The sequence below is a fragment of the Bos indicus genome, chromosome 11 (assembly GCF_029378745.1).
Source record: "Bos indicus isolate NIAB-ARS_2022 breed Sahiwal x Tharparkar chromosome 11, NIAB-ARS_B.indTharparkar_mat_pri_1.0, whole genome shotgun sequence".
Lineage (NCBI taxonomy): Eukaryota > Metazoa > Chordata > Mammalia > Artiodactyla > Bovidae > Bos > Bos indicus.
Genome location: NC_091770.1, coordinates 103058216 through 103085058, shown reverse-complemented (window position 1 = coordinate 103085058; position 26843 = coordinate 103058216). Strand labels below are relative to the sequence as shown.

The 26843-nt window shown below is 56.4% G+C and overlaps 1 protein-coding gene across 10 annotated transcripts in view; it reads right to left on the bottom strand.

The window, feature by feature from the left end:
- KCNT1 (potassium sodium-activated channel subfamily T member 1) overlaps positions 1-26843 on the bottom strand; it is a 67103-nt gene that overhangs the window by 16747 nt on the left and 23513 nt on the right. For 9 of the 10 annotated variants that reach the window (XR_011569488.1, XM_070799551.1, XM_070799548.1 and 6 more), the window contains 14 exons: positions 22543-22622; positions 21882-21981; positions 16592-16648; positions 15201-15249; positions 15053-15112; positions 14766-14840; positions 14615-14698; positions 13918-14012; positions 12741-12915; positions 2860-3030; positions 2366-2502; positions 1383-1446; positions 1164-1272; positions 647-755 (listed from right to left, as the gene is read on the bottom strand). Coding sequence is in view for 9 of the 10 variants with exons in the window: in XM_070799551.1 (XP_070655652.1) it covers positions 647-755; positions 1164-1272; positions 1383-1446; positions 2366-2502; positions 2860-3030; positions 12741-12915; positions 13918-14012; positions 14615-14698; positions 14766-14840; positions 15053-15112; positions 15201-15249; positions 16592-16648; positions 21882-21981; positions 22543-22622 (1365 nt within the window). In the remaining variant the exon portion in view is untranslated. Of the gene's footprint in view, positions 1-646; positions 756-1163; positions 1273-1382; positions 1447-2365; positions 2503-2859; positions 3031-12740; positions 12916-13917; positions 14013-14614; positions 14699-14765; positions 14841-15052; positions 15113-15200; positions 15250-16591; positions 16649-21881; positions 21982-22542; positions 22623-25660; positions 25731-26154; positions 26279-26843 lie in introns of those variants that run through there. The other variant, XM_070799546.1, reaches the window with a different exon arrangement.

The window sequence follows — 26843 nt, the reverse complement described above, 5'->3', positions numbered from 1 at the left end:
GTCTGTGGGAGACTACACCCGGGTGTGGCCTGATGGGTCCCTCCGCCAGTTTTAAAGAGCTGTGAACATAATGGTCCAGCTTTCAGGGGGGTCAAAAGGTTTCAGAGTCAAGACCGGCTTCTGTGGCCTGTGGGTCCTCCGACATCTCCTTGGTCCCTCCCCGAGGGCCGCCCAGGCCCCACAAGGAGCCAAGGCCACCCGTTGGGGTGTCTTGCTAGAGAGACCCCTCCTCTGTCCCGGGCAGCCCCTTACCTCCCGCTCTACCTGGGACCCCAGCTCAGGTGCTGAACACCAACGCGCCTTCTCCTACAGGCCAAGCGTGTCCCCCAACCACAACCCCTGCCCCTATCGCTGTTTCTAGACTCGGTGGCTCTCCTGAGCCCCCCACCCCCACTAGGCCCTGTGCTTCATGGAGGTCCCTGCCTGTGATTCCCTGCAGCCCCAAGGCCGCCCCCAGCTCCCAATCCTGGCAAGGCACCTACTGCTTCCCAGCTGGGTCCTCCCGGGTCGCCACCCACTCCCATCTCGGGCTCCTCACCCCCCCGCCCCCATCACAGGCTCCTCAACACGTCCCCTGCCTCCAGTGTCTGCTCCTCTCCAGGGCAGCACGCTGCATGCCACGTGGTGGTCCCAGGGCAGAACTCACTGGCCGCGGGACGTGTGCACCAGCAGGGTGATGAGGGTGGACGTGGCTGGGCAGATGCAGTTGAGGGCCAGCATGGCATACTTGCACTCCTCCTCGCACACCACGTGCTCTGCGGGCAGGAAGGTCAGGGTCACTGAGCGCCTCTCACTGTCCCCCACAGTAGGTGCCCCCTCGTCTCCTTAGAAGGCTCCCTCCAGCGCCCCACTTTCCCGAGGCTGTTAATTCTCCTGGCTCTTCTGTGGTTGTTTCCCAGGCTTGGCGGAGAGCTCCAGGGCTGGGAGTGGGGGGAGGGAGCTGGCAACACCTTTTGCCCCCCAGGTGTCCAGCATAGATCTGTTCATCTTAGAGGTGCTCATCAGATGGTGTTCCTGCCCCTCCCCCGCCCTTGGCCCCTGCCCTCACTGACCCCCAGGCTCCCAGGTGCAGCACCTGCATGGGCTCTGCCTCAACCCCACCCCTACCCCCAGCATGCTCCCCTTGGACCACACGGGTGCCCCCCACTCCTGGCCAAACATACCTGCAAACTTGACATGAAACTTGTTCTCAGGCTTGAGGATCTGGACGTAGAGGGGGCAGTTCGGGGCAAAGTCCTTCACGGCCCAGGCACGCAGTATGGTCTGGTGGTCCTGAGCAGGGAGGCCACGGTCACTGCTGAGGGCAGCCAGCAGGCTGGGGGAGGGGCTCTGCCCCTCTGGCTGGCGGGCAGGCGGGGGGCCGGTGGCCGGGGGGCACTCACCGCAGCGGTGCGGTCCACCTCGTTCCGGCTGCTGAGAATAAAGCAGGCCTCCCCATTGTCCATCCTGCAAAGCACCAGGTCTGAGCACCACAGGACCGGCCTTCCCTGTCTGGGCCATCAGGACCCCGCCTCACTCTGACCAGCCCTGGACGGGCTGAGGATGGGCCCCTACACACTCAGAGTGGGGCTGAGGCATGGAAGGGGGTGTACTTTGTGGCAGAGATGCTGAACCCCGCCTGCTGTCCTGTCCCCTCCTGGGACAGGCTGCCAGAGGTCTGGGGATGGCCAGGTCTGCTCCCCTCATGCCCCGCCCCCAGCCCTTGGCTGCAGAAAGGCCGCCTGAGAGAGGGTCCACTTGCCCCAGGGCAGGGAGGCCTGGCGCCTCGCTCCCCATCACCCTGCACCCCCTGCTTGTCCCTGTTGGGCCCTTGATTCCTGGGCTCAGGAGATGGGTGGATGGGGGCCCTGGCTACCCGGGCTCCTGCCGCCTTGGCCTCCATACAACCCACATTTTACCGTTTCACCACGAAGGTTACATCAGGCTCTGTAATAAAATGGTGACGAGTGGCGGGGGATGGGAGGGCCCTCCAGGGGTGGGGGGGCCCCCTCCCGGGTGTCTCAGAATGTGCTGCAGCAGATTCTGGAAAGTTCTGTTCACAACTCAGTCTCCTTACCTCAAGTCACCCTGTCACCTCGTCTTTAGAAGAATATCCACCCACAGCCTCAGCTTCCCACCCAAGGCGCAGCAGTAGCAGCCCCCGCCTCGCCCGCAAACACAGCCAGGCGGGTGGGAGAGGAGCTGGTGGGCTTGCCCAGGAGGCTATGCGGGGGTCAGTGAGGGGCCCGGCTGGCCTGGGCGGGCAGCAGGCACAAAGCTGGAGCTGCCGCCGGGCTGATGGCCCCTCCCGGTTGGCGTAGTGCTCAGGGCCGCCGCTTAGGCTGGCCGGCGCAGGACCGCACCCTCCCCGCAACCGGGCGCTCACTTGGCCCGCATGAGGTCCTGATCCTTGAGCGCGGAGCCCTGGAGGTAGATGACCCGCTGGGACCACAGTGGGATCTGCAGGACCCTGCGAACCTGGATGTCCATCTCCGTGGGGCACAGGATGACGACGTAGTAGTCCTGCAGGTAGGGCACCGTTAGCCCCCTGGCAAGCTCGCGGGCGCCCTGCCCACCCTGCCTTCCTACTGTTTTCACCTCTGTATAGCCTCTCGGGACCCCCGGCCTTCTCTGTGACGGCAGGAAGGCAGGACGCCACAGACCCACCCCCTACAATGTGGGAGACCATCCAGACTCCACCCCACAAGCAGGGAAACAGAGGCCCAGAGAGCTCAGGGGGTTCTGGGTCCCGATGGGGCTGTGGGCGGGGCCTCACCGCAGCTGTGGGTGGGACCGTGGGCGGGGCCTTAGCGCAGCCGTGGGTGGGACCGTGGGCGGGGCCTCACCTGCAGTGGGGTGGGGCCATGCGCGGGGCCTCACCTGCAACCGTGGATGCGCGTAGAACTCGTTCAGAAAGTCCATGAGCAGGTCGATCTTGAGGGAGCTCACGCACAGGATCACATGCTTCTCCGTCTGGGCCCGGTGGCGGCTGTAGTTGCCCCCCGACTTCTGCCGCTCCATCCACAGGTAGACGAGTTCCTCAAACTGCAGGTAAAGCGTGTGAGCGCCAGATGGCCTGGGGCTCCAGGAACTGCGACAGCACAGGGCAGGGCAAGAAGGCTGATAGCCAGCCCGTGCCGGGCATGAAGGTTGGCGACCAGAGGCAGGCCAGAGGAGGAAGGGCGAGAATGGAGCCCCGTCCTGACCATGTCTCGGAAGGCCTTGGATATTTGTGGCACAGGTAACCCAAGGGGCCAGGTGGGGGCACAGTGGATGGTCTGGCCCATGTGTGGGGTAGCAGATATAAGGCAGGGCCAGTTCCCGGCTCCAGATGGCCAACAACTGACTGTTAGTGGATGCTAAAGCACGTACTCTGGACATCCAGGTAACTACATGACCTTTGGGTCTCTGTCCACACCTGAAACACATTTGGAGAAACCTGGATGGGTCTTAGAGAATTCTCAGCCACAGAATTAGGGACCTAGACCGTGGTCCTGAGCCCAAGTCAAGGTTGTGGGTGATTCGAGGCAGCAGCCTGCATCTACCCTGGCCCACACCTCCTGATTATGAGCTTTGGGTGTTGGGAACCCTTTTTAAAAATAGGACAATGACAGAGACATAAAGGTGGGCAGGGTGAGGGGGATGCCAGGGCCCTGCGGAGCTGTCCGCGGTGCTGAACCACCCAGGGCCTCCCTCTACAGTCTGATTCCATGTCTGTAGGTGACAGCCAGGTCCCATGAAAGTCTGACTGTTTTCATCCCAAGCACTGAGGTTGTTCATTTTTCTCACATGATTTAAAATCAGTGCCAGCGGCCACGTCCATTCATGCTCACCTGCTCTGGTTGATGTACTATATCTAGGTTAAGATCATCTCATTGAATTTATTGAGTATGTATTAGGTTCTAGTAACAAGACCCCGTGGCCTTGAAGCACAGAACTGGGTCCTGCTGGGAGGGGCCAGAGACCCCAGGGTGATCCCTGAGACCTGTGCAGAGTCCGGGCTCTGATGGCAGACACTTGGGTTCCAGCCCTGAGAGAGTCATTTCCTAGGCAGGTTGATAGGGAGTCTAGGGGTCCCCAAGGAGAGAGGGGTCTGGAATTCTCAAGGAGGAAGAAAGGACAAATTTTTTTTCTTTCTCCACATTCCTTAGGATTATATAACAATAATGTATCCTGCCTAAGGACAGTCTTTGGATTAAACCTTCTGTTATCTTAAAATGTAAATTATGGGAGTAGACCTGGTCTTTACAAGGATGTATCCTGCCTGAGGACAGTATTATCTTAAAATGTAAATTATGGGAGTAGGTCTGATGAGGTCTTTACAACCTCCAGACATTCTTTGGATTATATAACTTCATTGTTAACACTAGCAAGCGGGTATTCTTTCTGCCCCCTTCTGATGCCTATGTCAGAAGCTTTCTCTATCTCCTTTATACTTTAATAAAACTTTATTACACAAAAGCTCTGAGTGATCAAGCCTCGTCTCTGGCCCCGGATTGAATTCTTCTCCTCCGGGGGCCAAGAATCCCGGTGTCTTCGTGTGATTCAACAACAACCTTTCATCTTGGGGGCTCGTCCGGGATCCTTCAGGACAAGGTAAGGATGCTTGGAGCTTTAGTTCTTTGTTCTCTTAGCGAACACGTTTTCTGCTGTGCTTTACTAACTCTACGGTGTGCTTGTGTGAATGAATGGCATGCCCTGTGTGAAGCAAGTAAGGAGCCCTGCTCTGCGGTTCCACGGTGATCTCATACAGCTTATGGCAGAAACCTGTTGGGGTGTTATACCGACCTGCCAATGCCAAGAGGCACCCAATGTCTCCTTCTGGAACCGACCAGAAATGGGCAAAGCGTGTGGACAGAACCCTCCTTTCTCGGTCAAACTTTTCAGTCTCTTTGACCCTTTTATAACTCCTTGGGAATTAGAAGTACTAACTTAATCTATCAGATCATAGACTTTCAAGGGACTTGTGATCTATACTGTTATTGTGTACTGCCGTTTAGGTCCCAAACTTGGATTGGTAGTCAAGAAAGCGCCTAGCCTCGCTAGGAATCGAAAGTTCGGAAGCTAGATGGAGCTCTAGCTCCCAGAACATCTCTGAGGTTAAAGGTTACTCAGATTGGGACTGCAATGGGTTTTTTTTTCTTTGGTAATGCCGGCTCTTAGTGGATCAGAGGAGGCTGTTATACTGGTGTGGTGATGCTTGGAAATAACACCTCAGTTTTATGTTTGCGTCGGTCTTATTGTGGTCAGGAAATACTCAGGGTTCTGCACAGGCACTCAGGTGGTGAATGTTTCCCCTAGTAGTCTTAGCTTGGGAGGCATTCCAGAAGGTTACTCTGATTCACCCCGGGTGACATCAGAGGCAAGCAAGGTTAAGGGTGAAGAGCTGGACGTCAAGTAGGGATGCTATCAAGTCTACCCCTGGTACGTCCCCACCCCATCTCGGTGGTAGAACCGGGAGGGACGAGTACGGTGCCTGCGTCGGTAAGGGACAGACTAAGTCTGACCAGGAAGGAAAAGCTTTTGGTGTAACGTCTGTCCACACCCCCATCTAGAGCAGGGAGGGACGCCTCCGGTAGAAAAATGGCGCTGGTCGCTTTTTTTCTCTCTTACAGATGGGAGCTAACAATTCCAGCCTCACTCCTTTGAACTGTATCCTGAAAAACTGGGATAGATTTGATCCCCAGGGCTTAAAGAAGACACACCTGGTCTTCCTATGTGGTACTGCATGGCCACGGTATCCATTGGAGGATGGCGAACGGTGGCCAGTTGGAGGGTCTCTTAAGTATAATACTGTTCTACAATTAGACCGGTTCTGTAAGGAACAAGGGAAATGGGTAGAAGTAGCATATGTGTCGCCCTTTTTCTCTCTGCGAAATATGCCAGACTTATGTCCTAAGGGTATAGATTTGGGCGTGAAACCTTCAGCTCCCTCCTTTACATCTCCTGTCTCAGTATGACCTCAGACTACTCTGGTTTCAGTAGAAACTCAGACCATTGAAGTAAAAGATGAGATGGAGGACAGGAGACAAAGAGAAGAGGAAAAACAGGTTTCTCCAATCTATCCCTGGGATCATATGCACAGAGCAGCCAGAGAGACTGAGGAACAGCCACACAAGCTGTTGCCTCTTTATGAAACACCCACCGGGAGAAATAATCAGTCTGTGAGAGTTAATAAGCCTTTCTCTTATCAAGAAATACAAAGAATCAAGGAGGATCTGGGAGACTATTTAGAGGACCCAGAAAAATATATTAGAGCCTTTAAAGGTGTTACTCTGCTTTATGACCTCACTTGGAAGGATGTGATGTATATCTTGGGACAAACGCTGACTCCCGAGTCAAAGACTCGAGTTTTGGGAAAAGTGGTTGCTTATGGAGATGAATGGCTTGGTAATGAATCAGTAGGGAAGAGGGAGAACGAGATAGCGGCCTTCCCTACTGGGAATCAGGCGGTCCCAACTATAGAACCAGACTGGGACTACAACACAGCTAAAGGAAGATGGGATCAGAGTCATTTTGTTAGATGTATTCTTGAGGGACTTAGGCAGGCGCGTTCTAAGCCTTTAAACTATGGCAAATTGGCAGACATAGAACAGGAGGAGAAGGAAGCTCCTGGTAAATTCCTAGATAGACTGAGAGAAGGCCTTCGCAGATTCACTGAGATTGATCCCGAAAGTGAAGAGGGAAAAGTGATCTTAAAGGATAGATTTCTCACTGGGTGGGCTCCAGATATCCGCCGTAAGCTATTAAAAAGGGCGTATGGACCAAATCAACTTTAGATACTCTGTTACAACTGGCTCAGACAGTCTATTATGGTAGGGAATATGAGGAAAAGAAAGAAAGGCAAAAAAAGACAAAGGAAAAGGCGGAAGCCTTCACCATGGCTATGAAAAACTTTCTTAAACAGCCTGAGAGAAATGCCCAGAGGGGCCCAGGTGAAAAGGGATGGGCTTGCTATTACTGTGGAAAGGAGGGGCACCGCAAGCGGGATTGCCCTCAGGCATCTAAGCCGCCCCCGGCTCCATGTCCAGTCTGCAAAGGACCACACTGGAAGAGAGACTGCCCCCAGAGGTGTAGGTCTCCAGGGTCGGACTCTCAAGACAATCAGGACTGAAGGTGCCCGGGGGTCCCCACAAAAGCTCCCGTCCTAATTACACCTGAGGAACCCCGGGTATTAATAATTGTGGGGGGCCAATCTGTCGATTTCCTTTTAGATACTGGGGCAACTTATTCTGTGCTTACTGAAGCCCCTGGCCCACTTTCTTCCCGATCCGCTTCCGTAATGGGATTGTCTGGACGAGCCAAAAGGTATTATTTCAGTTATTCTTTATCTTGCAACTGGGATTCTGTGCTGTTTTCACACAAGTTTCTGATTGTGCCAGAATCTCCCTCACCCCTTTTGGGGAGGGATATACTGAGCAAGGTCCATGCCTCTGTTTTCATGAATATGGAGCCCTCCCTTTCTCTCCCTTTAGTTGAACAAAATGTAAATCCTAGAATATGGGCTGATGGGAAATCTGTGGGTCGAGCACAAAATGCTATTCCTGTAGTTGTTAAGCTCAAAGACCCACACGTATTTCCACATAAGAAGCAGTATCCACTGAAACCTGAAGTTAAGGAAAGGTTAAAACCCATCATCGAAAATTTAAAGGACCAGGGACTATTAATTCCCTGTAACAGTCCTTGCAACACTCCTATTTTGGGTATAAAGAAATCGAATGGTAAATGGAGACTAGTTCAAGATTTACGAATAATAAATGAGGCTGTAGTTCCTTTACACCCCGTGGTGCCTAATCCTTATACTCTATTGTCTGAAATTCCTGAACGGGCCAAATATTTCTCAGTAATTGATTTAAAGGATGCTTTCTATTCAGTGCCTTTGGCGGAAGAAAGTCAATTTCTATTTGCCTTTGAAGACCCTACACAATCAGCTTCTCAGTTAACCTGGACAGTTTTGCCCCAGGGATTTCGTGACAGTCCTCACCTATTTGGACAAAGTTTGTCACGGGATCTACAAAACTTTAATAGCTCTGAAGCCGTGGTGTTACAATATGTAGATGATATTTTGCTCTGTGCTGAGACAGAGGAAGCTTGTTCGCAAGCCTCAGAAGATTTCTTTCTGAGAAAGAAACTTTCTGGCAGGCTGTGGTTACAAGGCATCAAGAGAAAAGGCTCAGCTTTGTCAATAGTTGGTTAAATATCTGGGCCTAATCATATCAGAAGGGACTAGGGCCATAGGCCCTGAGAGAATTAAACCTATACTAAATCACCCACTTGGAGAAGGCAATGGCATCCCACTCCAGTACTCTTGCCTGGAAAATCCCATGGACGGAGGAGCCTGGTAGGCTGCAGTCCATGGGGTCGCTCAGGGTCGGACACGACTGAGCAACTTCACTTTCACTTTTCGCGTTCATGCATTGGAGAAGGAAATGGCAACCCACTCCAGTGTTCTTGCCTGGAGAATCCCAGGGACAGCAGAGCCTGGTGGGCTGCTGTCTATGGGATCACACAGAGTCGGACATGACTGAAGTGACTTAGCAGCAGCAGCAAATCACCCCCTACCTATGACTTTAAGACAATTGAGAGGATTTTTGGGAATTACAGGTTACTGTCGAATTTGGATTCCAGGTTACAGGGAACTTGCCCAGCCTTTGTATAAACTTACAGCTGAAACTCAGCAGGCCCAAACCGACAAACTGGTTTGGTCTCCAGAAACTCAAAAGGCCTTTAAGGTTCTTCAGACTGCTCTCCTGCAAGCTCTCCAGCTCTGAGCTTGCCCACAGGGTCAGAATTTAATTTGTTTGTCACTGAAAGAAAAGGTGTGGCATTGGGAGTTTTGACACAACCCCGAGGGCCTCACCAGCAACCTATTGCTTATCTAAGCAGAGAATTAGATGTAGTTTCACGTGGGTGGCCCCACTGCCTAAGAGTAATTGGAGCAGCAGCTTTATTAGCACCTGAAGCTTTAAAAATAATTAATGGACGAAACCTTACTGTACTGACTTCTCATGATGTGAGTGGAATCTTAAATTCTAAGGTTAATATTTGGATGACAGACAGTAGGCTTCTTAAGTATCAGTCATTGTTGTTAGAAGGACCAGAAACTAAGCTTAAAGTTTGTGGAAATTTAAATCCTGGCACTTTCCTTCCTGAGAAGGAAAATGAAAACACCTGATCACGATTGTTCTCAATTCCTACCTTTAAACTGTGCAGCTCGGGAGGATCTAAAGGATACCCCATTAGACAATCGTGACATGGAAATATTTACAGATGGCAGTTCTTTTGTTCGGGATGGAAAGCGTAAAGCAGGTTACGTCATGGTGACTGCTGAACAGGTTTTGGAAGCAAAATCTCTCCCCCAGGGAACCAGTGCTCAGTTATCGGAGCTTGTGGCTCTGACCTGAGCTCTAGAGTTAAGCAAAGGGCAGCAGATGGGCCTGATAATCTATGTGAGCTTACTTCTGCTGACTCCAAATATCCTGAGTCTGCCGTTGGATCCTCAAGACAATGTCTTCCTGTCCTGGGCTCACTCCTATGCTGCATTCCACAATCGGTCTAACTGCTGGGTCTGCGGAGCGCTCCCCTCTTCATCAGTGGAAGGCTTCCCGTGGTGGACATCCCCACTTCAAGGAAAAGACTTTCTCCAAGTCTGTGAATACCTTCGACAACAATCACATGCGATGCCTCTTCGTCATCTGATGACATCTACCAACCCTAAAATGGACTGGTGCAACACTTTGTACTCTAACTATGGACATAATGTGACTTAATTTTGATTATACATTGTCTCGGTTCAATGACTATTTTGCTACATATAAGGCAAATAGGTCTAGATCTAATGGTTTTTTACCTGATGTTTATCAACTATGGGATGAGGTTATATGGCTAACTCCTGAAAAAGGACGTTTAATATCTACTGCTTCTATATGCTGGGAACAAACAGAGCCGTCCCCAAAAGTTAGCCAACAACTTAATTACAATGATTGGAAACAAGTGGGATATTTGTCTCAGAAAACATGCAATGTAATCATTCCCGTGTTTTCCAGTCCCAGTTCAGGTTCTCCCTTTGTCTGGCCAGGCACGAATTGGGACTGGATATCTCAGTCGCGCTGGCTTGCTCCAAACGGGACTTATTGGATATGTGGCTCTTACCTATGGGCATGGCTCCCCCCTGGTTGGATAGGGAGATGCACCCTGGGTCTAGCCTTTACTCATGGCTTTATATTTTCAGAGCTTCCAGAAAAGCCTGCTAATTTACCCCACCTTAGAACTTGGTGGGCAAGGTCTGTATTTTATTGGTATGATTATTTGGCTGCAGCGTTTGTTCCCTCTTTGGGAACTACAGATGTTATGTTACGAGTGGATGCTTTGACTAATTTTACTCAACAGGCATTACAGGATTCTCAAAAGGCTATTTCAGCTCTTAATGCTGAACAAGCACAAATTAGAAAGGTGGTTTTACAAAACAGATTGGCTCTAGATATTCTGACAGCTGCACAAGGAGGAACTTGTGCCATTGTTCATACCCAGTGCTGTACATATATACCTGATATGAGCACGAATGTTACCCATTTTACTAACCACATGAACAAGATGATTAGGGCCATGGACACTCCTGAAGCCTCAATTGCCTCACTTTGGGAGACATTAACTAGTTCCCCATGGTGGACAACTATCTTAATTACAATCATTCTGGTTGTTTTGTTCTTGCTGTTTGCTCCCTGCACCTGTAATTGTATAACTGGATTTGTTTCTAGCCGCATGAAAGCTTTTAAGTTACAAATGGTTGCTCAAACTCCTGCTACTGCTGTAGCTTCCTCCAGCTACTATTTGGGGCCCCTGGATCAGATATCCTCAATATGAGGATTAGGAGAATATGTTGCCTCACCAATTTAGGGACAACGCCCCTTGTCAGCTCGGAAGCAGTTATGGAACGAGAATGACGCCCCTTTTCCCTAGGCAACATAATTCTCCTAAAAGAAAAGGGGGGAATGAGAGAGTCATTTCCTAGGCAGGTTGATAGGGAGTCTAGGGGTCCCCAAGGAGAGAGGGGTCTGGAATTCTCAAGGAGGAAGAAAGGACAAACTTTTTTTTCTTTCTCCACATTCCTTAGGATTATATAACAATAATGTATCCTGCCTAAGGACAGTCTTTGGATTAAACCTGTTATCTTAAAATGTAAATTATGGGAGTAGACCTGGTCTTTACAAGGATGTATCCTGCCTGAGGACAGTATTATCTTAAAATGTAAATTATGGGAGTAGGTCTGATGAGGTCTTTACAACCTCCAGACATTCTTTGGATTATATAACTTCATTGTTAACACTAGCAAGCGGGTATTCTTTCTGCCCCCTTCTGATGCCTATGTCAGAAGCTTTCTCTATCTCCTTTATACTTTAATAAAACTTTATTACACAAAAGCTCTGAGCGATCAAGCCTCGTCTCTGGCCCCGGATTGAATTCTTCTCCTCCGGGGGCCAAGAATCCCAGTGTCTTCGCGTGATTTGACAACAACCTTTCAGCCCCACATGGCACAGGTGCGCAGCTCATCTGCAAAACGGCCCGACAGTGCCTGCCTCCCAGGGCTGCAGCGAGGGGCAAGTGGCCTAGTTGTAGAGGATCCAACAATGACCCCTGAAATCCTGTCCACCCAGAACCTCCGAATGTGACCTTATGTGGAAATAGGGTCTTTGCAGAGGTAACGCATTAAGATGAGATCAGACAGAATTAGTGAAGTGAAAGTTACTCAGTCGTGTCCAACTCTCTGCGATCCCATGGACTATAAATCCATGGAATTCTCCAGGCCAGAATACTGGAGTGGGTAGCTTTTCCCTTCTCCCAACCCAGGAATCGAACTGGGGTCTCCTGCATTGCAGGGGGATTCTTGACCACTGAGCCACTGGAGAAGCCCACAAGAGATTAGATTCCTCTGGTTCAAGCCCCACCCTTCATTTGTGGGGTGCTTTGTTCTAACAGCTACAGGAAGCACCGCGCGACAACTCAGCCCCGAGTGGGGAGGGTGTTGTCAGCTGTTGTCACTGTTATTCTGGGAGGGACATTTACTGGTGGGCGTTGTTCTCACTGTCATCACCTCTAGGGACACTAACTGTGAATGTGGTATAAGGAAGAATGAAGGACAGGGCTTCCCTGATGACCCAGTGGCTAGGACTCCAAGCTCCCAGTGCAGGGGGCCTGGGTTTGATCCCTGGTCAGGGAACTAGATCCCGCATGCCACAACTGAAGATCTGCATGTCACAGTGAAGACTGAAGAGCCCACGTGCTGCAGCTAAGACCCGGTGCAAAGAAAGAAATAGTAAATTAAAAACAGAAGAATGCCGGATGGTAACCGGGACCATCCTTTTTCATCACTGATAGAGGGCGACACTGGCTTTCCTGGCAGGTACACTGTGCTCTGGATTGGGGCAAGTGGGGAAGGGAGGGTGTCAGCTGGGGCTGGGGTCCTGAGCTAAACACAGGTGGAGTCCTGCACTGTCCCCATTGTGCTAAGCTGGCAGATCAGCCTTGGTGACAAGTGAGAAGAAGCAGCTGCTGCTGCACCGGCTGAGGACTCCTGATCCCCAGCCTGCGGGAGACCCTGGCAGCCCCTCCCGCTCTGCACTCGGCAAAGGTCCTGGGGAGCCGTCTGAGAGTGCCACTCCCCACCCTGTCCTGACGCAGCAGCCTCACTGATTACAGACCCCACCAGGAAGCCACGTCCCCCGCCCTCGTCGGCTCTGCTCCTGGGCAGGGCTCACCTGCAGCGGGAGCACCACCAGGGCCACACAGATCATGATGACCACCAGCAGCTGGGACGGCCAGATCTTGGGCGTCACGTCCCCATAGCCCACGGTGGAGAAGGTGACGATGCAGAAGTAGAAGGATGTCAGGAGGGACAGGTTGTCGCCCGCGCGCTCCAGGTGCTGGATGCCGCAGGTCCTAGAGCCGGGGAGGGGCGGCGGTGGGGCCTCGGCCACCCGGCTCCCAGAGTGAGGCTCTGCCTGCCTGCGGCTCCTTGTCATTCGTCACCCACACAGCCCCCAGCCTGGGCCTGAGTCCAGCCGGGCGCTTCCCGACCCCGGCCTACAGAGCTGGCATACCCAGCACGTCCCTCCTACCTGACCTTCCTTTCTGGCCCCGAGGCTCCTTTGAGGCCCTTGGAAAATTGGCCACGAGCGTGGACATAGCACTGCGTGGGCTCAGTGTGAGCTTGAGATCCGAGGGTGCGGATGTGGCCACCCAGGCTGTGAGCCCCACCTGCCACCCACCTCAGAGGCTCATCCTCACCCAGGGGTCAGACGGCATGGGGCACACGCAGCCCCCTGCCCAGCACAGAGCTGGAGAGTCCTCCTTGCTACTCCTGTGGCCCCACGTCCTGTCCCCAGGCTGGGAGGTGCTGCTGGCAGGGCCTGGGGGGCCCACAGTGCACACACGGGGCAGCATGCAGGGGCCCTCCCCAGAGTAGACGCTCTGGCTGGGGCGGGGGCGGGCTGAATCACCCTGCAGTTTCCCACCCTGCAGACACCCCAGCCTGCTCCACTCAAGTCTGTGTGTTTTTTTTTCGTGGGGGGGAGGGAGGGTAGGAGGCACATGGCCTTGGGGCCTCCCCTGTCCTGGCCTGGGGCAGGCATGCAGGGGGACGGGGTCTCCCCTTCAGGCCCCCCACCTCTCACTCTGGTGACTCCCAGACCTTATTCTCAGCTGGGCCTTGAGCCCAGGGTCCCCACCCGGCCGAGAGCCAGTGCCCCTCCCCACGCTGTGTCCTGGACCCCGGAGGAGCTGGACTTGGGCAGCTCTGGTCTGGAACGTGGGCCCTGAGCTGCCTCCTGGCCCTCTGTCCCAGTCGGGCTGCCTCCCGCCACCCTGAGGCCCGCCTGGCCTGTTGGATGCGAGGGCCCGGCTCTACCTGGGATGGGCGGGTGGCCGCCGGCAGGGACTCACCCTGTGAAGACCAGGCACAGCAAGGTGCAGAAGAGGATGAGGACCTGATTGAACATGGCCGACTGCGAGCGCAGGATGGCACGGTGGAAGTCGTTCTGTGGGACGGGACACGGTGTCATCAGCAGCTTAGCCTGGGTGGAACGGAGCCCAGGGCCCTTCCCGCCGCCCCGGACACACACAGGTGAGCGAGCAGGGGAAGGACTCCACCTGACCTCAGCTCTCTCGCTCCCCGCCATGTATAGGCCAGAGGCCATGACCTCAGCCCCGAGCCCTCCCTTTGCAGCTGGGATGGGGGTGAGCCAAGGCCTGGGCCGGTGGGTGTGTGGCGGGGGGCGCCCCGGGTGGAAACGGTCCTTGAGCAGCACAGGGCTGCCCGTGACCCTGGGTCTTGGGGCCTACCCCCTCTCACGTGCGTGTTCACCCGCTTCCTCCCCCAGCCATGATTCCGGGGTCAGGGACAGGCCTGGGTGACTGTCCCCGGGGCATCAGGGATGAGGCTCCGGCCGGCCAGGAAGGAGGTGTGAGGGCATCTCGTGGTGACAGGCACATGTGTCTGCCGGCCACCGGCCTGGGCACCAAGGGAGTGGGCCAGCTCCCCTGGGCCAGGACCAGGGCATGGCAAGTGGTTGCCCTGGGGTCCTGGGGAACCTCACAGAGGTGAGGCAGTGGTGGGGGTGGGGGGCAGGGGATGGCTTACGATCATGTTCTCCAGGGCGTGCTTGGCCAGCCAGCAGTTCAGAAACACGGGGATGAACAGGTTCCGCAGCGGCGGCCAGAATATCTGCGGAGGAGACGGGTCAGGGGGCAGGGGTCTCGGCGGCCCCTGCCTCGGCCAGCGGCTCACCCACCGTGATGATGAAGGGCAGCGTGTTGATCATCTCCAGGATGAAGGACACGCGGAAGATCTGCTCCCAGATGTTGCCCTGGGGAGCCAAGGGGGTGGGCTTCAGAGCGGGTGGAGGGGAGGGGGCACCGGGTGGGGCGGGGGCTGAGGAGACAGACAAACTGAGCCAGTGGGAGGTCAGGGGATGAGACCGAGGGCTGAGGGAAGGGGTGCAAGGGGCTAGGGGAGGGGGCTGGCAGAGGGTGTCAGTGGTGGGGCCCTCCGGGGCAGGGCCAGGCCTGGGGCACTCACTTTGTAGCTGAGGTAAATGAGAAGCATGGTCTCCAGGAAGCTGATGATGGCCACGATGACCTGGGGTAGGGTGGGAACGGAGCCTCTGAGCAGGGCCAGGGAGGCAGCAGGGCCCACCCAGAGCCATGCCCCACCGCGCCCCACTCACCTGAATGGCCCACAGAGCCACCTTCCTCTCCACCCACAGGATGGGGGCCCTGGGGAGAGAGGGAGGTGAGCGCCAGGCTGGGGGTCCCCAGCCATATGGGCCTCTGCCGATCCCAGGCTGTTCCTTAAGCTGGACAGTGGGCGGCAGCCTTGCCCTCGAGGGGCTGAGAGCAGGAGAGGAGGGGGGCTTCCTCCAGAAAGGAGGCCTTGGGGAGGGGCCTGTGAGACCAGGGGCTGAGCAAGGCTGCTCTGGGGACAGGCCTGGCAGCCCCAGGTGGCCACTGTTTCTCGTCAGGTTCCTGTGCCTCTGCACGGGGGCTGTGCTGGTCGTCCATGCTCTTGGGTTTCCTGGCCTCAGATCCTTGCTTGACTATAACCCACGTAGCTCCCTTGAGGAGAGTGACATGGGGGAGGGGGCGTCCCTGCCCAGACGCAGCCTCTGGACAAAGGTTGGGGTGAGACCAGCAGGAGGGGCCAGATGGCCGAGCTCCGCGCTGACCCTGCCCAACCTCCCCAGGCCCAGATGGCCAAGGCCTGACCCTCGGGGGCCCCTGCTGCAGCCGGGGTGTCGGGTAATCACTTTCTCCACCGAGGGACAGAGACTGAAATGCCCAGGCCTTCCTTTGGGCGGGAGTTGGGCTGGGCTCAGAAGCTGTCCTGCCCCCACTGGGCCAGAAAGGGAGGGCTTCCAGGGCCAGGTGTGAAGGGAGGGGCTGGCGTGTCCCTACGTGTCCCTGCGATCCTAACCCTCTTGCCTCCCAGGGACAGGTGACCGGGCTGGGAACAGTGGCCGGGGCCTGGCAGATGCATCCTGCTGCTGTGGAGGGCCAGGACTGACCTGCAAGGCTGGGCCGGGGTGCCAGGGGAGGGGTGTGGGTGAGGGAAGTAAGGCTGAGAGCAGGGCTGTGGGTTTGGGGAGGCTGGAAGGGAGAAGCCTCCATCAGGGAGGCGGCCAAGGTCCTGGAGCTCATCCTAGCCTCTGGCCCAGGCGCCTCTGCTGCTCTGGGGTCACTTCTCACTGCCTGACTGCAGCACCTGCTCTCTTTGGCCAAAGGCTCATGAATTGCAGAGGCAGCGGCCGACCCTCTGGCAGGTCCCCCCTGTCTGTCTCCTCTCCCCCAGGGCCCCTGGGGCTGGAGAACATCACAGAAGGGCGCTGGGCCAAGCCGGCTCCTGGTGACACCTGCTGCCACCCTTAGGTTGCTCCCAGGGTTTCAGGGGCTGTACCCTGCGGGGCCACCCCAGAGTTGTTCCTGCTCAGCCAGGTCCTGTGGATCCCAGGAGGCTCTCTGGCTGTGACTGGGCATCTGTCCTGCGGGCCCAGGCAGTGTCACTCTCTGGCCACCCCACCCTGCCCCGGACCTCTGAGTGGGAGCTGGGAGGCACACTCACCAGTTGATCTCGGAGGACGACTCATTGAAGGTGTAATTCTGCTTCGGGCAGCCCCAGCTGTGGAGAGATAGAGCTGGCCGCCGCAGCCCCTCCCAGCACCGCCCCCGAAGGGACTGGACCCTTCCAGGACTGCCACGGGCTCAGGGCGTGTTGGGGGGCACTCTCCCCAACCTAGGGCCAGGCCCCACATCTCAGATGGGCATCTGAATTCTAACACTCAGGGACGAGGAAGCCTGCTCCCACTCCGCAGAGGCTGTATGGAGGGTCTCTGAGGAGGGGGGTCTCTGAGGAGGAGGGGCCGGGGAGGGGTCTCTGAGGAGGGGCAGGGGGAGGGTCTCTGGGGAGGAGGGTCTCTGAGGGGGAGAGTCTCTGGGGAGGAGGGTCTTCGAGGAGGAGGGGCATGGGGCGGGGGAGGGTCTCTGAGGAGGAGGAGCAGGGGGAGGGGAAGGGGGAGGGTATCTGAGGAGGAGGCTCTCTGAGGAGGAGGGCAGGGATCAAGACCATCCCCAAGGGAAAGAAATGCAAAAAGGCAAAATGGTTGTCTGGAGAGGCCTTACAAATAGCTAAGAAGAGACGTGAAAGGCAAAGGAGAAAAGGAAAGATATACCCATTTGATGCAGAGTTCCAAAAACAAAAAGGAGAGATAAGAAAGCCTTTTTCAGTGATCAATGCAAAGAAACAGAAGAAAACAATAGAATGGGAAAGACTAGAGATCTCTTCAAGAAAATCAGAGATACCAAGGGAACATTTCGCAGAAGGCAATGGCACCCACTCCAGTACTCTTGCCTGGAAAATCCCATGGACAGAGGAGCCTGGTGGGCTGCAGTCCATGAGGTCGCTAGGAGTCAGACACGACTGAGCAACTTCAGTTTGACTTTTCACTTTCATGCATTGGAGAAGGAAATGGCAACCCACTCCAGTATTCTTGCCTGGAAAATCCCAGGGATGGGGGAGCCTGGTGGGCTGCCGTCTATGGGGTCGCACAGAGTCAGACACGACTGAAGCGACTTAGCAGCAGCAGCAACAGCAAGGGAAGATTTCATGCAAAGATGGGCTCAATAAAGGACAGAAATGGTATGGACTTAACAGAAGCAGAAGATATTAAGAAGAGGTGGCAAGAATACACAGAAGAACTGTACAAAAAAGATCTTCATGACCCAGATAATCATGATGGTGTGATCACTCACCTAGAGCCAGATATCAGAATGAGAAGTCAAGTGGGCCTTAGGAACATCACTACAAACAAAGCTAGTGGAGATGATGGAATTCTAGTTGAGCTATTTCAAATCCTGAAAGATGATGCTGTGAAAGTGCTGCACTCAATATGTCAGCAAATTTGGAAAACAGCAGAGGCCACAGGACTGGAAAAGGTCAGTTTTCATTCCAATCGCAAAGAAAGGCAATGCCAAAGGATGTTCAAACTACCGCACAATTGCACTCATCTCACATGCTAGCAAAGTAATGCTCAAAATTCTCCAAGCCAGGCTTCAACAGTACGTGAACCATGAACTTCCAGGTGTTCAAGCTGGATTTAGAAAAGGCAGAAGAACCAGAGATCAAATTGCCAACATCCACTGGATCGTTGAAAAAGCGAGAGAATTCCAGGAAAACATCTACTTCTGCTTTATTGGCTATGCCAAAGCCTTTGACTGTGTGGATCCCAACAAACTCTGGAAAATTCTGAAAGAGATGGGAATACCTGACCAATTGACCTGCCTCTTGAGAAACCTGTATGCAGGTCAGGAAGCAATAGTTAGAACTGGACATGGAACAACAGCCTGGTTCCATATAGGGAAAGGAGTATGTCAAGGCTATGTATTGTCACCCTGTTTATTTAACTTATATGCAGAGTACATCATGAGAAATGCTGGGCTGGATGAAGCACAAGCTGGAATCAAGATCGCTGGGAGAAACATCAATAACTTCAGATATGCAGATGACACCATCCTTACGGCAGAAAGTGAACTGAAAAGTCTATTAATGAAAGTGAAATAGGAAAGTAAAAAAGTTGGCTTAAAACTCAACATTCAGAAAACTAAGATCATGGCATCTGGTCCCATCACTTCATGGCAAATAGATGGGGAAACAGTGGAAACAGTGTCAGACTTTAATTTTGGGGGCTCCAAAATCACTGCAGATGGTGACTGCAGCCATGAAATTAAAAGACGCTTGCTCCTTGGAAGAAAAGTTATGATCAACCTAGACGGCATATTAAAAAGCAGAGACATTACTGTGCCAACAAAAGTCCATCTGGTCAAAGCTATGGTTTTTCCAGTAGTCATGTATGGATGTGAGAGTTGAAATACAAAGAAGGCTGAGCGCCAGAGAATTGATGCTTTTGAACTGTGGTGTTGGAGAAGACTCTTGAGAGTCCCTTGGACTGCAAGGAGAGCCAACCAGTCCATCCTAAAGGAAATCAGTCCTGAATATTCATTGGAAGGACTGATGCTGAAGCTGAAACTCTAATACTTCGGCCACGTCATTCGAAGAACTGACTGATTAGAAAAGACCCTGATGCTGGGAAAGACTGAAGGCAGGAGGAGAAGGGGACGACAAAGGATGAGGTGGTTGGATGGCATCACTGACTCAATGAACATAAGTTTGAGTAAACTCCGGGAGTTGGCGATGGACAGGGAGGCCTGGCGTGCTGCAGTACAGGGGGCTGTCCTGAAGAGTCAGTCTGAGAGGCTGAACTGAACTGAACTGAGGAGGAGGGTCTCTGAGGGGGCGCGTCTCTGAGGAGGAGGTCTCTGAGGGGGCGGGTCTCTGATGGGGCGGGCCTCTGAGGAGGAGGGCTTCTGAGGGGGTGGGCCTCTGAGGGTGTGGGTCTCTGAGGGTGTGGGTCTCTGAGGGGGCGGGTCTCTGAGGGTGTGGGTCTCTGAAAAGGAGGTCTCTGAGGGGGCGGGCCTCTGAGGGGGCGGGTCTCTGAGGATGTGGGTCTCTGAGGGGGAGGGCTTCTGAGGGGGTGGGTCTCTGAGGGGGTGGGTCTCTGAAAAGGAGGTCTCTGAGGGGGCGGGTCTCTGAGGAGGAGGGGGGAGGGGCAGGGGGAGGGGCCAGCCGGGTAGGCGAACACCAGCGGGGAGCCCGGGAGGGGGCTGGGGGCTCCACCTGGGCTGCCGGCAGGGGAAGGGCTGTGCGCGGCCAGAGATGGACCTGGAGCCCTCAGGGCCTCCTGGAGGCCAGAGCTGCCGAAACGAGGCTGGACAGTGTGTGTGCGACACGGAGAGAAAAGCATGCTCCTGCTCAGTGTGCTGACTCTAAGAAGCAGGTTCCCCAAGTCACTCCTGAGAAGGAGCTTCCCCAAGCCACCGGGACGCCCTCCACCGGGAAGGGGGCAGGGGCCTGGCTGCCATGCTAGTTCCGCCCCAGATTACAGCCGAAGCCAGGGTCGCCGAGCTGTGGGACCTGACTCTCAGGGAGTCCCATGGTGGCAGGTGGCTCCCTCCTTTTTTCCTCAATTGGCCCACTTCCTCCTGCACCTGAGCCTGTTGTTGCAAACTTAATACCTATAGGAGTCATGAGCCACCCTTCCATTCATCCACCACCCACCCACCCATCTATCCTATCCATCTGACCCATCCATCCACATCCAGTGTCCTTACATCACCCACCATCCATCCTTCTATCCACTCATCCATCCAGCCTCCATCCATCCACCATCATCAGTCCACCCCCTCCCCATCCATCCGTCCGTCCATCTTCCATCCATCCACCCTCCACCACCCATCCATCCACCATCATCCATCCACCCCCTCCCCATCCATCCACTCTACCCATGCCTCTCCCAGCCCCCATCCATCCATTTGCTCTCCCACCCACCCACCACGTGCCAGGTGCTGTGCAATGAATACAACAGACCTGGTCTCCCTGGGGATGTAAAGCCAGGTGCCTCGATGTCTCTGGAGGTGGGAGAAGGTGAGATGAACACAGAAGAGTGCTCTCAAAGTCAGTTAGAGCCCTTCTCAAACCACCACAGTGCGACCTGCCCTCCCACACTCAGGATGAAGACGAGGTCTGTTCTCAGGAGCAGGTGAAGGAGTCTGGCCTGGCGACCCGCCCCACTGCACGTGGGGGTGGGGAAGATGCAAGCTTGCACAGCGACCTTTCACCCCTGCCTCCTTCCCAACTCAGCCAGCAGGAGCCCAGTGGCCAGGCCCTATCCTCCAGTGAGGAGGGGAAGGATCTGCTCTGAGGAGCTGGGGCGACAAGTGAAGGACACATCCTGACTGCTGGGCCCTTGGCCTCTGGACGCCCACCCTTAGTGTGAGTGGCGGGACATTTGAGGAAGTCCCCTGCCCACAAGCCCAGAGACTGAGCAGAAGAGAAACATATAAGAAAGGAAAGGGTTTTGGACAAACCCCAGAGATGCCGACGGCAGGACACCTGCAGTGGGGCTGACGCCTGAAGATGAAGAGTTCTTGGAAATCACAAAATACGGGAGCAGAAGTGAAAACCTCAGCTAGAGGGCTGGAGAGGAAGCTGAGGAAACCCCCAGAAAGAGGAGAAACAGGAGAGAGGACCACTCCAGAACCTTCTGGAACCCCAATCTGGGTATGAAGGAGTCAAGAGAGGCTCCCAGGGCAGATGGGGACCCAGTTGCAGATGAGCCCAGCCCTGCATGCCCCCAGCTCAGTGTCCACCAGGACCAACGTGGTGCTGAGAAGGCATCACGCCAGGCATCCCTGAGACGTGACAGACATGGGCACAGAGAGCCAGCCACACCAGCTTCCAGGGCAGAAAACTGCTTCCCATCAGCAGCGCGAGCAGGAGCGCGGGGCCCTCTGGACAACACGAGGCAGGAAGTACCTCGTCTAGCTGTGGGCTCTTGGGCATCCGCTCAGGAGGCGCGGGCACTGTGCCCATGGCCTTTCTGGGAAGCCCCGCAGCAGGTGTTCCATGTAAATAAGGGAGAGGCCCCAGGGCTGGGAGAGGCAGGGGAACCAGGGGATTCCAGAGAAAGGGGCTCACCTCCTCTCCCCACTGAGGCCTGCTACCCCCACCCACCCAGGAGGAGCTGGGGGAGCCAGAGTCCCTCACCGAGACCCCCGGGCGCCACTGGGCAGGCAGGGAGGGGGCATCCCAGACCCTCTGGGAGAGTTCCGTCCGGGTGCAGCTGCAAGTGCAGCCACCGTCCACAGCAAGGACACCCAGTGTCAGTGCCAGCCTGAGGGCTGTGTCCCAGCCACGGCTCTGGTGTGGGGGGGTTCCCACACACAGACCCCTGTGCAAACCCCATCAGCCTCTGTCACAGCACCAGGAAGGCCCAGCCCCTGGCCCACAGGTCACCCACCATCCGATCCCCAGGGCTGGGTCGTCCAGCAGGACGCGGACAATGTACAGCAGGCAGGTCAGCAGCTTCAGGGAGAAGTTGAACAGCCGGATCCGCAGGCCTGTGGGTGGGGGTGGGTGGGGGAGGCAGTGGTCAGGGCTCCTGGAGCGGCTGGGACGCTGCACCTGGGCCGCTGTACCCGGCTGTCCTGACCAACACTGACCAGGTGGCTCTGCGTTGGGGGGGCTCTGCCAGGCCGGCCTCCGAGAGGCCCCATGCCCTCCCACCTCATGGACGAGGAGCAGAGTGTCCCTGAGCTGCTGGCCCTGGGGGCGGGCCTGGATCTTGGGGGAGGAACCTACAGATCGATGGACCAGAACCCACAAGCACCGCCTCTGCACCCCATCCTGCATCCCAGGTGGCCAGGTTCCTGCTGGGAAGGCAGGTGGAGGGAGCCCACAGGGCAAAGGAGAGGGCCACACAGTGGTGCCAGGGAGCGGGGGGCTGAGCTGGTGGCCTTGGTGGCCGTGGCTAGCCCTGCCTCCAGGAGGGGCGCACCCCCCCAGGGTCCCAGCATCTCCCACCCTGGAAGGTGGCAAGGAGCTGAGACAAGGAGCACGCCCATCGCCCCGCCCGCTCCAACAGAGCCTCTCTGCCCTGCCCCTCTACAGACCCCACTCACTGGATCTTTGGTTTTTGATGAAGAACAGCTTAAGCCTCTCCTTGAAGGTGTTCTCGTTGACGTAGAACTCCACCTGGACCCTGGGGGGTAGGAAGGCGTGGGCTTGGGGCTGGGGGCTCCAGCCCAAAGCCCCACATCCCCACGTGCCCCCAGAAGATCTGCTGGCTGGCTGCCTCCCTCCCAGTGCCTGGGGCCCTCCAGGCCCTGCAGATGCGCACACTCATGGCCCCCAGCCTGGGCCATCATGGCAGCTGCCAGGACTATAGGTGGCCTGAGTGGCCAGCCCTTGGCTCAAAACACACCATATGCTTTGCACAGAATGTTCCAGAAGCTGACGGCCAGGTGCTTTTCTGGGGGCCCCTGGTGGCTTGTGCCTTGAAGCCTGCTGTAGCCTGTGGGATGGTCAGGGCTGGCAGTGGGGCCCCTCCAGCCGTGGCTGTTGCCCCACACAGTCCTCAGACACCCTGAGCCCCTGGGTGGGTGCCCAGCCTCCGGGGAACAGACCGCACAGACTGGCAGGAGCAGCCTGTTGAATGAGGAGGCAGGTGGGGCTTGGGAGGACGGGCCGCTGCCCACACCTTAGGCGCAGGCCCGCTGTGGCCTGCCAGGGTGTCATGTTCCACCACAGGGAGAACTCCGGTGTTGGCAGCAGGCAAGACAGCCACGGCCCTGCTGCCAGGTTCTTGCGCAGGAAGGGTCTAGCATTGCCTTCCTCCCAGAAGTGGGTCTGGGGCTGGGACTGCCTTGCTCTGGGCTGGCACCTGCTGGCCCCCACACGGCCTCCATTCCAGGCTGCCTCAGCCGCAATTGAGGCTGGTCTCAGGACCCCAGAGTGGCCCGCGGGCATCATCGCCATTCCCCGACCCCTGACCAGACAGAGGCACTGGTAGCCTGGGATTTGGGGTGAGGCTTTGGCCCTGAAAGGCCTGGTCCAAGTTACCCAGGCGAGCTAAGCCACCCCCGGAGATGTTGTGGAGGTGGGACAAGGCCGTTCAGGTGAGGCAGCGGCTCACCCACGGCTCTGTGTGATGGTCATGACACACACAGAGAGAGGAGGCAGGGACATCCAGCACCCTGAAGGCAGAGTTGTGCGGCCCAAGGAATCCTGGAGGGCTGCATGGAGGAGGTGGCGGTGGAGCAGCTGGGAGGCACGACAGTGGTCCAGTCAGAGGTGAGGTGCACGCTGGCCCCAGTCCCTGCTCCCCATCCCCGCCCCCATTCAGAGCGGAGGCTCTGAACATCCTCCCCCTCTGACCAGGCTCCAGCTCTGATCAACGCAGAAATTAATGCCGCTGTCACCTTGAAAGTTTTGTGACACCGCTCTGCCAGGGGCTGGTGACCCCATCATCTTCGAGAAGTGTTTAAAATATTCATCGCTCCCCAAAGCCTGTTCGACCCAAAGCATGTGAAACAGACCTAACGTGCCGGCAGCAGCCGTCTGCACCTGCCCAGGTGATGGACCCGAGGGAGGGGCCGTGGGCAGAACCCCAGCACCTTCCTGATCTTTGCAGAGTGGGGGGCCCCGGCCTGACCACAGCGGCCGCCCCTGGTCACAGGGCTCAGGGCCCAGGGAGAGTGACGGTGGTGTGGGCCCCCCACCCTCAGGTCCGGATGCAGTGTGGTCAGCGGGGCAGCAGGACAGGCCTCCCGCAGAGCAGGGTCCAAGCCCAGAGCACCCACTGCACACTGTGCACCCCGGCACATTTCTGTTAGCCCTCCGTGAGAGGGGATGGGCCCATACCGCCAGTGCGCCCGATGATACACCCCACCCCGGCACACTCCACTGCACTCCAGCACCCCTCTGTGTACCCCACTGTCCGCCGTACCCAAGCACTCTCACTGTACATCACAGCCCAGAGTACTCCTCATGAATGTGAGTCACTCAGTTGTATCCGACTCTTTCCAACCCCATGGACCATAGCCCACCAGGCTCCTCTGTCCGAGGGATTCTCCAGGCAAGAATACTGGAGTGGGTTGCCACGCCCTCCTCCAGGGGATCGTCCTGACCCAGGGATCAAACCTGGGTCTCCTGCATTGCCGGCAGATTCTTTACCATCTGAGCCACCGGGGAAGCCCGCATGGGTCCTAGTATATCCCTGAGCATACCACTGTACCCTGTGTTCCCCAGTGTAGACTACACCCCAGCACAACCCACTGTACATGGCCCCCTAGTACGCCCAGTGCTCCCCAGCACACTGCACTGCACCTCTGCACGCCTCGCTGTACACTGTACTCCAGTACATCTCTGCACACCCCACTGCACCCCAGTGTACCCCACTAGACCTGAACCCCAGCCCCCTCTGTAGGTGCTGCCTGGGGCCAGGTCAGTGGAGCTCCCTAGGGTCCCTGGGGGGAGCTGGTCAAAAGCCTTCTCTGTGAAGGAGGGGCTCAGACAACCCGGGCTGGGCCGGGGTCAGGTCAGGGGCAGCCACCCCTGAGTGGTGCCCACATGTTCCGAGGGACCACATGCCCCCTCACTCTCCTGCCTGCACAGCGAAGCCTCAAGGAGGGGTCCCCACCCCTCGTGCCCTCCACTTGGGCACCCCTCCCCTGAAAGTCCCTGCCCAGATCCAGGGGTCAGGATGGCTGACCTGGGACCAGTTACTCCTAGTAATTAGTGGCCTAGGAATTGCTCCTAGTAACTGATGTGGACAAGAAACCCACATCACCTGTCAGTCCCCACGCCCAGGCAGCTATGGACACCCAGACAGGTCTGGCCTGGGAAGTTGAGCCTGGGTGCTGGGGAAATCCACAGAGCCGCCTCCACTTTTTTTTTCTTTTTTTGGCTGCACCGTGTGGCATGGGGGATCTTCCCTGAGCAGGGATCAAACCTGTGCCCTCTACACTAGAAGCATGCATCTTAGCCACTGGACTGCCAGGGAAGTATGTTGCCTCCACGAGCTGTGGCTGCCCACTTCTCCCACCACAGAATGCAAGTTGCAAGCTTTCCCTTTAACCTAAAGTTTAAGGCGGTGGGTGTAATTCAGCTGAGGGTGTGCTCTTGGCTCAGCAAGGCTCCTGAAAGAAATGGCCACCAGGGGGGCATGGACCATCTGGTCCGACAGAGCCCTGCTCCTCACCTGCCTGGCCCCACCTGTCTGAGCCTCAGCTGCCTCACCTGGGGAACAGGCAGTGACAGCAACCGCCTGCCCCGGGCATCCTGAGGGTGCCTGGCAGCACTGCTGCATCTGTGGAGAAATCAAAACAATCTCCTCTGTACCTCGGGTTCTCCCTTGAAGAGTCAGGCTCTGCTGTGCTGTGCTTAGTCACTCAGTCATGTCCCACTCTTTGTGACCCCATGGACTGTAGCCCGCCAGGCTCCTCTGTCCATGGGATTCTCTAGGCAAGAATACTGGAGTGGGTTGCCATGCCCTCCTCCAGGGGATCTTCCCCACCCAAGGACTGAACCTAGGTCTCCTGCATTACAGGCAGATTCTTTACCATCTGAGCCACCAGGGAAGCCCCAAAATCAAGCTAATTGTTGGTTTTCAGAGGAGGATTAAGTGAGAGAGAATACCCGCCCTTGGCCCTGCCCTGCCACCCTCTCTCAGTGGTGCCAGCAATCAGGGGTGGTTTTACTGAGTCCGACTCTGGCCGATACCCATCACTTACGTCACCCAGAGAAGATGGCGCTGTGCTGTAAGCCCACGTGTGTGGCCGCAGGTGGCACGTGGTGGATGCCCACCAGCTGTGGCTCGAGGCTTCTTGGTGGCCCCATGGTGGAGCTGGCTGCCAAGCCCGTGGGATGCTGCTCTGAGGAGCAGGGGAGGGCTGGGCGGGGGCCAGGAGCTGGGACACCACCAAGAGCTCACATGGCGACGGCCCTGCTAACAAGCTCAAGAGCCCTGGGCAGGGGCAGACGAGGTGTCCACCCCCTACACGCCTGCTCCTGTTCAGCCACTCAATCCTTCAGTGGGCGGCCGGCGGGGAGGGCTGGGCACAGCAGAGGGGCCACTGCTGCTTAGCCCAGGGCGGAGGAAGGTGTCAAGCTCTGGGCAGGCCTAGTCATGGGGCCCTGAGGCTTCCGGGACCCTGGCCTCAGAAGGGCCCTGGGGCACCCCCGGGGTTAGGCCACGAGCCCCAGGCCAAACCCACACCCGTCCGGGACAGTCCTCAGCCCTGGTCTGTCTGTCCTGCTCGGAGTGAGCAGCTCTCTGACTGTGAGGACAGGGACTCAGGCTGGGCAGCTCAAGAGCCATGCCCCCAGCCCCTCCCCGGGCCTCTCAGGGGGCTCCTGCGAGCCTCGTGCCCATACGCATGGAAACGGAAGCCCACCCAGGCTGGGTGCTGGCTCACGTCAC